Consider the following 10,879-nt stretch of genomic DNA (forward strand, 5'->3'; position numbering starts at 1 on the left):
AACCAAACACGGGAAAGGAAAATATTTTCTAGAACATGACTCATTTTCCAGAAAACATTTTTCAGAAGTCATTTTTCTGCTTTCCAACATTAGTATTGGCTTTATTATTTAACAAAACCTTAGGATTATTTATTTTATTTTGTTAGTGGTTGATGTGTTCAAACCTCATGGATCCCAACAAAAAAGCTGATTTGGTTTTCCTAGTTTTATGGGTTTGATTTATGTGAGTGGACAATATTTATTCAAGGAGTTTCTTTAGCTATGGGTTGAGGAAAGTTAGTTACATGGATGGCTATTTAAAGAAAGGATTATGAAGCTTATTTTGGCAACTTTCCCAATTGAGTTTTACAATAGATATTGAGCTAAGAGGTTTCTAAAATTGTTCAAGCAGAATTCGTGGTTTTCCTTTTTCGGTTCTTCGTTCATGATCTGGTGCTGATTCAGCGAGTTGAGGCTGCACGAATCCAATCACGTGAAGATGTTTTGAAGATTATTTTGATGAATGTTGATGTAGTAGATTTTGGACCTTGTGTATGTTTATCATTTCATCTCCCTATAATCTTGGCAAACATCTAGTGGATTGGGCTGTCGTGGGTGCCCCGCAGACGTAGGAGATTTGGCTCCGAACTGCGTAATCATTTGCTGTGTCCTGGTTTTACTTTCTTTATCTTTTATCCTTTTATGTTTTAATCAAACTAATTAAAGGTTAAGATAATCTGTTTTTAAATTAAGTAGAACTTTAAGGTTTCGTACATTCAAGATCCACGATTATCAATTTCAGCCTACCTTGTAGAGCTAGAGGTTTAAGAGGTTTGAATTTTGCCGATTGAAAGCTCAGATCTTGACACGAATGAAGAGATTGAATGCTACCGATCAAGCGATTCAGAGATCAAACATAAGGCCAATAGTCGGGCTTCTGATCCGGAGATCAAACATAAGGCCCATCGTCGGGCACCTCGATCAAGAGATCGGACCCGACCAAGAGATCGACGTTGATCCGGAGATCATATGTAAGGCCCATGGCGGGCACCTCGATCAAGGGATCGGTGTTGATCCGGAGATCATATGTAAGGCCCATAGTCGGGCACATCGATCGGTGTTCATCCAAAAATCATATGTAAGGCCCATGGTCGGGCACCTCGATCGGCGTTAATCCAGAGATCATATGTAAAGCCCATGGTCGGGCACCTCGAAAAAGAGATCGGTCTTGTTCTGGAGATCATATGTAAGGGCCCATGGTCGGGCACCTCGATCAAGAGATCGATGTTGATCCAGAGATCATATGTAAGGCCCATGGTTGAGCACCTCGATCAAGAGATCAGCATTGACCTGGAGATCAAAGGTAAGGCCCATAGTCGGGCACCTCGATCAAGAGATCGGCATCGCTGAGAAGCGGGACATATTCATCGCTGAGAAGCGGGACATATTCATCGCTGAGAAGCAGCATTGCTGAGGAGCGGGATATAATCATCGCTGAGAAGCGGGATATATTCATAGTTGAGAAACGGGATATATTCATCGTTGAGAAACGGGATATATTCATCGTCGAGAAGTCGCATCGCTGAGGAGCGGGATATATTCATCGCTGAGGAGCGGGATATATTCATCACTGAGAAGCGGGACATATTCATCGCTGAGAAGCGGCATCGTTGAGGAGCGGGATATATTCATCGCTGAGAAGCGGCATCGCTGAGGAGCGGGATATATTCATCGCTGAGAAGCGACATCGTTGAGGAGTGGGATATATTCATCGTTGAGGAGCAGGATATATTCATCGCTTAGAAGTGGCATCGCTGAGGAGCGGGATATATTCATCGCTGAAAAGCGGCTTTGCTGAGGAGCGGGATATATTCATTGCTGAGAAGCGGCATCTCTAAGGAGCGGGATATATTCATCGCTGAGAAGCGGCATCGCTGAGGAGTGGGATATATTCATCACTGAGAAGTGGCATCGCTGAGGTTTGATGCCGAGATTGTTCCTGAGCTTAATTTCCTATTTCGTAGGGCTTACTGCCGAGAATTGGTCCTGGGCTCATCGTGTCGGTAGTGGCAATGCCAACCTAATCAGGCTTATAGCACCGCTGGTGGTAATGCCAACCTAACCGGACTTAATTGCCTACTTCGTAAGGCTTATGTGAAGATATGGTATCGGGCTTACAAGGTCGGTGGTGGCAGTACCAACCTAACTAGGCTTCATACACTACTAATCTGCATACATGATCGTGTTAAAATTTACAAAGCAAATTAAATTAGAAATTTACACGGTTGAGGGAATTTTTGGGCAAAAAACGGGCACCTTACTTCCGTAGTTTTTTCTGACTTTTCGGTCGTAACCGATCTTATCGATAGCAAATTGACACCTTACTCCCGACGCCCTATAACTGAGCAAATAAACGGGCACCCTGCTCCGATAGTGTCACCCAAAAAATGGGTCTGAGGACCATAACAGGCACCTTGCTCCCGTAGCGGGTACTATACACCCAAAAATTAGTCCGAGGACTATAACGGGCACCTTGCTCCCGTAGTGGGCACTATACACCCAAAGATCGGTCCGAGGACCAGTCAAAAAATGCCTAGTTCGTATGTCTTATGTCGAGATTTAATCTCGATCTTACAATGCCGGTGGTGGAAGGACCAACCTAACCTTACTTAGTACATATATTTTTGCTATTACAATTTTCTAAGTACAAGACTATAGCCTATACAATTTACAATCTAAAATTAGATTACAAATTTTACAAACTATAAAATTTTCTTCTTATCTTGAACTTGCAGCAACCATAATCTGCCATGCATGTTAAATTGTAATACCCAAAGGCCAAAGCTTTCCATTTGAAATTTCTCATTAAATTTCCCATGCTCATAAATACTCATAATCTGCCATGCCCACACTTCACAGCCACCGCCCAAATCCATCATTCTTATTTCTTGCTTTCACACTCCACCGCCACCCAACTTCACCACTCCACTTCCCTTGTTTTTCACACTCAACAGAATGATTCCCAAGAGACAAGATGAAATGTACACTATGGAAAAATATTAAACTAAATTTCCCAAATAAGTGTTACGAGCTCAGGCAGAGGAAAATGGTCGCATCTCTGATAGGAGGGTCTCTACTAGGGGTGGCGTATGAATGTCCAAGACTCTCTTCCTATGCTTGCAAACATATGTACTGACACAAAGTCCATACTATAATTCAAGAGAGGAATGGAGGAAGCGAGTAAAAGGCGAACTTTTTAGCTTTCTAGTTCTTTTGACACCAGCATGAAGAAAACTACTGCTAAAAATCAAATCTTCCACTAGACCCAGGGCAGAAATTCCAGAAATAACAATGGTAAGAAGGAATCCTAAATTCCAATAGAACCTAGAAATGCGTGGAAAGGAAGAATACGATCAATAGATACCCAGTTGGAGACGAAAGGCTCTTGAGCTTTTGGCTTCTGCGGCGGGCGAATGGTGATGGTGGACGGCATGCATGCATGGCACCTCTTGGAGTCGCGAAGAAGAAGGTGATGAAGCATGCCTGGTGAAGGTGATATCTGATGATGATGACGAGGTTGGTGAGGTGTCGCCTTGACCACCAGATAACAGTCGATGGGGTGGATGGCGCTGGTCGACGATGTTGAATCGTCGAGCTCCATTTCCTATTTCTTCTTTCCTTTTGCAGACCCAGACGAACTGGTTCCTCCTTCCATTTTACTTTTCCCACTAATTAATGTTACAGGAATTTTTTGTGTAAATTAATGTTACAAGAGAGAATCATTTAGCAATTTTAGGCTTGAAGAACTCGTCCAACAAAATATTACTAGACTTTATGCAAGGCTTGCATGTGGTCTATCACCATCAAGACAAACAAGGGTTTAGCCAGAAAATCTCGCCTCATTTTCTCCGCCATAGCCGAAGAATCAAACGTTTATGAGGCAGTAGAGGTTTGCCGACGAGTTTGTCAGGTCGGATTTGGGATGACGGCGGCAAATCGACGTACGAGGGTTGCTTCGAGCTCCTTGACGAGTCGGTGGAGCTGGCGTACAATTCCTTCTTGAACGGCGTTGATGCATGGCGAAGATGCGCGATGACGCAGCCTACCGAGCCTCACAACTGCTATAGCTATGCAGATAACTCCATGCATGAATCGAACCGAGATCTCCTGGTTTATAAAACCTGTTCTAGTATTTTTATTGGTTGGCTTTCTAGTTGAAAAGAAGCGAGAGGCAAAGAGAGAGAGAAGTGGAAAAATGGCCGAACCCAGCTTCCCGAATTTGCTCTCGATTTCTTTCTTCTGCAGATTCAGCTTCTCCATTTTGGTGGTTGAGGAACACGGCTTCTCGTCGGATCCCCATGGACGATGCCATTTGATAGAACCAATTAGTTCTAGATCTCATTGTGTATTTGTATGTATGAACGTGTATCAAAATTGTATGAAGCATGGAGAGAAGATTCAAGAAAATGGCTTCACATAACCTTCTTTATTTAGTGTTTAGAGAGAGAGTAGAGGGAAGAGAGAGACCCCCTTATTGAAGGGCTAGGGCCTTTATATAGGCACCTAGACCCATACCTGATACTGAGTAAACGTACAAAATACATAGGGCGGTATATCCAGGGTATATTCCCTATCTGTCAAAATCTTAGTGAATACGTGATGACTCTATTTCTAAATACCTTTTTGCCCCACTTCCCATTTATTTTTATAGTAAAGTATTGTCACTTGAGTGGAATTTGTTCTTGATTGTGTGATTTTGTGTTAAAGGTCTATTCTTCCGCAACAAGTAGAAAAGGGAGCACATTTGATGGCTTTGAATCAATTTTTGGTAGATTAGGATTCCACTCACGGAGGGAGAGGAGCAGCGGAGCGCACAATAGAGCAAGTAACAAAGAAAAAGCTGGAAAATGAAGGGAAACGGCCAGTGACACGGCAGCGTCCACGGCCGTTTCAGTCAGGCCCAGAAACGAAAAAGTCACAGATCGAAACGGCCCATGACACGGACGTGTCCCTGCCCGTTTCGGTCTGTACTGTTCTGTTTATGCGCGTTTTTGCTGTATTTTTGTGATATTCCGAACCCTAGCTAGTTTAGACTCTCTCTCTAATATTTCCCATACCCACTTTTAGCATAGAATAGCCTAGATTTACATTGGAGAACACTTTGCAAGCATCTTTTGGTGGATTTGGAAGGGATTCCAACAACATTTATTCATCATTAATAGTAAAACTCGTATTTCCTCTTCTCCATCTTGTCTTTATATTTATTGCGTATTTATGTTTTCCTTGTTAAATCTTGCTATGTTTACCATTGATATGAGTGAGTACTCTTATATATGGGTTAGATTAGGTGTTTATTACTTCTATTGATGCTTGTTATGTGATTATTGCATAAAAGGGGATGAACACCCATTTAGGGTTCTTGAGTTTGAATTGGGTTTATTTCTATCTTTCAATAGTTAGTGGCCAATGATTATTGTTTATCTTTGGAAAGTCTTTCATTTCAATGGAAGTTGGATGGAAGATTTAAGCCAAACCAATCTCAAACCAATTTTCTCTTCTATGGAAATAGGGGTAGATTTGGGGCTAAATAGCTTTTGTTCTTCAAGAACTTAGGTTGGTTCACCATGGAAATGTGACAACCTTTGTTCTAATCCTTGGGAACTTGGATTCCTTTGTGCTAGCCTTGAAAACCTAGGGTCATTGTTCATCCCCTATCCTAGTGTTAATGCATCAATAGAGTAATTCACCTAATTTAACCCATCTTTCCAAATAGAATTTTCACCTAGTTTAATCTTGTTTTTCCCTTATATGTTTTGCTTGGATCCTTACGGGTTTCAACACCTTGGTGACTAGAGTCTAGGTGATTACTCCGTACATGCCATAAAATCCAATCCCCGTGGTTCAACTTTACACCCATTTTCACACCCCGCTCACACTACATCACAATTTTGGCGTCGTTGCCGGGGATTGGCAATTTGGTGGTATGAAGTCTTTGCCTTTATTTTTCTAGCATTAAGGTTAGCAAACCTTTAGGAGATCAAGCTTTTATTTATGTTTTTGTTTTATATGTACTAATCCATAACCAAGTTGTTTCCAAGTGTTTTGTTTGGTGTTTGTTGATAGGTGTCCCTCTTGGTTTATGCACACAAGGTCAAAGGGGAGAGTGAACTTGCTTCCCCTTAACCAAGAACTCTTGAGGGACATAAAGAAAGAAAAGAGGGTGTTGCTCGGTTGGCTCAAGGAATTTGAAAACTTTGAAATAGAAATGGAAACCGAAGACAAGAGCAACCCGGGGCAAATCTCCCCGAATGGAACAAGCACCCAACAAAGCCCAAGACAAGGGGAGCACCACTAAGAAAACCAAGGAGGGCAACCGAATGTTCCTCAAGTACCGGTACCTCCCATTCAAATACCGGTACCACAATATCCAAACATGAACCCTTACTTTGGAGGTGGAATGGGGATGCCACAAGCACAATTTTCTTTACTTTCAAGGTGGCATGCCCCAAGGTTATGGGCAAGGTCAACAACAAGCTCCTCAACAACAAGGGCAAGGGGTTGGGATGCAACATCTCTTAAATCAAATGAATCCCAACTTCTTGAAACAATTTGCTCAAAATTTCCCACAAGGAGTTCCCCCGATGTTTCAACAAGGTGTACAACAACCAATAGCGGCCCACTTAGCCCCAGAATTTGAGGAAGAGGATTGTATTGTGTACCCGGGGGTAGATGCCAACAACTTCGAGCTAAAGACATCCCTTATTCAAATGGTTCAAGCCAATCAATTTGGGGGTGCAAGAGTTGAGGATCCAAAGGCCCATGTTGTACACTTTGATAGGATTTGCAACACAATCAAGATGAATGGAATTCCTACCGATGCTATCAAGTTGAGATTGTTCCCTTTCTCATTAAGGGATCAAGCATTAAGTTGGCTAAACTCTTTCTCGGCCAACCACTTGTTGACATGGGAGCAACTATACAAGGCCTTTATGCAAGAATATTGCCCTCCTTCCAAGGCCGCAAAATTGAAGAAACTTATTCAAAACTTTCAACAATTTGGAAATGAAAATCTACATGAGGCATGGAAAAGGTTCAAGGATTTAAGGAGACAATGCCCCAAGAACTTGCTTACTCCGGGGGACTTCATATCATCTTTCTATGAGGGACTATTGGATAGTTCCAAGATCATCATCGACACATCATCTTATGGAGGAATTTTCATGGATATGGGGCCAGATTATGGAGAACAATTGATAGAGAGAATCACTTCCAACACGGAATATTGGTATAATGAGAGGAGTGATCCGCCCAAGAGAGAAAAACCGGCCGGGATGTTTGAGGTTGATGACAAGATGGCGGTGCAAGCACAACTAAACTCTATCCAACACATGTTGAAACAAATGATGCAAGGGCCGAAACAGAGTGTTCAAGCGGTTACTCAACCTCCACCCCAAGTTCCTTACATGCCTACTCCCGTACTCTTATCCTCAATCTCCTTGCAATTCACCGGGACCTCAAAGTTTGGCCATGGTAGCTTGTTGTGCTATATGTGGAGGGAACCATGTTTCCCAATCTTGTTATTTGTTGGATGGTAATAGCCAAGGCTCATCACAAAGTGTGGAACAAATTGATATGATTGGGTATTCTAGACCCCAAGGCCAAGGTCAAGGCTACCAAAGTTTCGGGCAACAAGGAATAAATCAATATGGAAATCAATGGAATAATCAAGGAAGAAATCCACCTCCGGGTTTTCAAGGGAACCAAGGCAATAGAGGAGGGAATCAAGGAATTCAATGGAGAGGAAACCAAAATCAAAATCAATGGAACCAACAAGGAACCTCTCAACCTCCTCAAGACCCAGATATGAAATCTTTTATGACCATGATGATGAACCAAATGGGCAAGCTACAAGCCGAGGTGGAGAATCTTAGAACTCAATGCGGTGGAAACAAACAAGAACCTCCTCAAGCACCGTCTTCTAGTGGTAAACTACCGGCCACCACCGAAAATCCAAGACACCAAGTTAATGCCGTCACCACTAGGAGTGGATTAGCATTGAAAGACCCTCCTTACCCCACCGATGATCGAACTCAAGAAGGAGAGGTGGAGGAGGATGTAAATGAGCAAGAAAAAGGTGACAAGGAAGAGGAGATAGTGGTTGAAAGTGATAATGAAGAGGAGCCTTCGATTCAAAAAGACAAGTCAAAAGGAAAGGCTCCCGTGCTAGAACAAAGTGCCTGAAGTAAGAAGAAAATGAGCAAAGATAAGGAGATTGATGACTCGGTGATACCGTACAACTTGTTACCGTTTCCACAAAGGTTGTGGAAATCAAAAGAGTCCGAAAGGGAGAGCAAATTCCACAAGATGCTTGATAAGTTGGAAATCTCTATGCCGTTTGTTGAAGCTGTGACTCAAATACCCTCATACAAGAAGTTCTTGAAAAACATTTTTAGTAACAGAAGAACCCTGAAAAGAGTGCAGTTGTGGATTTGAGTGAGGGAGTTTTGACATGTGCAGTGCTTCAATAGAAATTGCCTCCCAAGTTAAAAGATCCCGGTAGTTTCGCCATTCCTTGTATTATCGGTGGATTTGTGGTAGGAGGTGCTTTGTGTGACCTAGGGGCAAGTGTCAGTTTGATGCCCTATTCTATGTGCAAGAGGCTAAACCTTGGTGAGCCAAAGCCTACCACTATGACTCTTCAGATGGCCGACCATTCAGTGAAGCGCCTGGTGGGCGTCCTTGAGGATATCCCCGTAATGATTGATTAATATTTTATACCGGGGGATTTTGTTGTTCTTGATGCGGAGGAGGATGCCAAGGTTCCCATCATCCTTGGTAGGCCTTTTCTAGCTACCGCCGGAGCGATTATTGATGTGAAGAGGGGCAAGTTGGTGATGGAGGTGGCCAAAAACAAGATCAAGTTTGATATCTTTAAGATGGCCAAGCATCAACCATCTTATGTTGATGAGTGCAAAATGGTGAAGGCTATGGAGGAGAGCATTGAAGAGACCCAAAAGAACAACCAAGGAGACATGATTGATATCCGGGCTAATTTTAAGCCCCATGAGAAAAATCAAGCTTTGAAAATTGGAGGGAATTTCTTTGGTCCTAATGGTTTCTACAAGAGATAGAGGAAGGAGTTTGCCAAGTTCAAAAAGCCACCGGACCATTTGGTCTCCAACCAAACATGATGAAAGTAAGGTCGAGTCGAGCTAGTGACATTAAACTTAGCGCTTCATGGGAGGCACCCCATGTTATCTTACCTTATTGCATTTTAATTTTCTTGCGTTTACATTTCATGCCTTTAATTGCTTTCTTTTTGCGTTCAAGAGTTAGAGTTTAATCCTAAGTGCTTTGGCACATACTTTTTGTCGTCTATCCAGTGTTTTAAAGGGTTTAAGAGTGAAAAACTAGAGTGAGAAATGTTTTGGATTGCTTATGAGAGTGTTCGGGTTGGTGAGAATGGATACATTCATGCCTGGGGTTGGTGAGAATTGATTTGAGATTGATATGGTTCGAATTGAGAGCGAAAATGAGGCTAAGTGTTGAAAAAAATGAGATTTTGAAAAAAAAAAAGGCTTCGGGGAAACGGGGGGTGACACGGCCGTGTACACCCCCGTTTTATTTTTTGCCCGTTCCAGTGTGTTTTGAAAGTTTAAGGCTTCGGGGAAACGGTGGGTGACACGGCCGTGTCCACCCCAGTTTCATTTTCGGACCTTTCTAGTGTGTTTTCGATGATATAGGCTTCGGGGAAACGGGGGGTGACACGGCCGTGTCCCCCCCCCCCCTCCCCCATTTCGGCCTGCTATTTAACCCTTCCCCAAACCCAAAATTTCATAACCCTAGCCGAAATTCCACCCCCAACACCCCATTCTCTTGTTTTCTCCTCCATTGCTAAAGCTCCATTTCACCAAGGAACATCTACATCTTCAATTTTTCTTGTTTTCCTCCATTGTTAAAGGTTAGAGCTCTTGGTTTTTGAATTTATTTTACTTGTAAATCTGAAATTTTGTGCTTATTTGTCCATACATCTCTTCATGCTTGAGCTTTATGAATGATTCCTGTTGATTGAGGTTTCTATTTGATGTATATGAGTGCTATTCATGTCAATATTCTTACTTTCAACATTGTTGAAGTTCCATTTTGCTTTTAAAAGAAAACCCATGAATACCCACCTTGTCTTGTGCATATATTCTTGATTTTTGGTGGGTTTTTACTTGTAAATGTTAGAAACTTAGTGGGGAAGTTAGATTAAGCCTTAATTCTTGATTTTCCTACACTAATTGCTCAAAACTTTGGATTTTTCCCCCTTGAACAACCATGGAAATGGGACAACCTTTGTTCTAATCCTTGGGAACTTGGATTCCTTTGTGCTAGCCTTGAGAACCTAGGGCCATTGTTCATCCTCTATCCTAGTGTTAATGCATCAATAGAGTAATTTACTTAATTTAACCCATCTTTCCAAATAGAATTTTCACCTAGTTTAATCTTGTTTTTCCCTTATATCCAAAATTCCAAAAATACTTTAGTTAAATCCATAACCAAAATATGTTTGCTTGGATCCTTACGGGTTTCAACACCTTGGTGACTAGAGTCTAGGTGATTACTCCGTACGTGCCATAAATGTGCATATTGTGCATATTCTCTGTTAATTTTTGTTTTGTTTTTTTTGTTTAGTCTTTCCTTTCTTTATTCCTAAATGTGCATATTCTTCCACTTTTGATCTCATTTGTGCTTAACCCGCTAACCTTTACTCTTTCCAACAAATCCTTTTGCTTTGAGATGTGCTTTGCAGATGACTAGAAACAAATCAATTGGCAAGAAACCGGCTCCAAAAGTTCCTCAGGTTCGAGGGTCGGGGACCCTCCGGTTTAATACGGCCGAGCACCGTGAACGTTAT

At 42.1% G+C, this 10,879-nt stretch overlaps 2 protein-coding genes across 2 annotated transcripts; both read left to right on the forward strand.

The window, feature by feature from the left end:
- Nucleotides 1-6,479: 6,479 nt before the first annotated feature.
- Nucleotides 6,480-8,220, forward strand: LOC115999429. The gene is made up of 2 exons (XM_031239279.1): nucleotides 6,480-7,498; nucleotides 7,578-8,220. Exons 1-2 carry the CDS (start codon nucleotides 6,480-6,482, stop codon nucleotides 8,218-8,220), a joined length of 1,662 nt encoding a protein of 553 aa, XP_031095139.1.
- A 12-nt stretch (nucleotides 8,221-8,232) lies between these two features.
- Nucleotides 8,233-9,110, forward strand: LOC115999430. The gene is made up of 3 exons (XM_031239280.1): nucleotides 8,233-8,385; nucleotides 8,508-8,732; nucleotides 8,787-9,110. The coding sequence occupies exons 1-3, from the start codon at nucleotides 8,233-8,235 to the stop codon at nucleotides 9,108-9,110; spliced, it is 702 nt and encodes a 233-aa protein (XP_031095140.1).
- The last annotated feature ends 1,769 nt before the right edge of the window (nucleotides 9,111-10,879 follow it).

This window comes from Ipomoea triloba, chromosome 12, assembly GCF_003576645.1.
Source record: "Ipomoea triloba cultivar NCNSP0323 chromosome 12, ASM357664v1".
In the NCBI taxonomy this organism is placed as follows: Eukaryota; Viridiplantae; Streptophyta; class Magnoliopsida; order Solanales; family Convolvulaceae; genus Ipomoea; species Ipomoea triloba.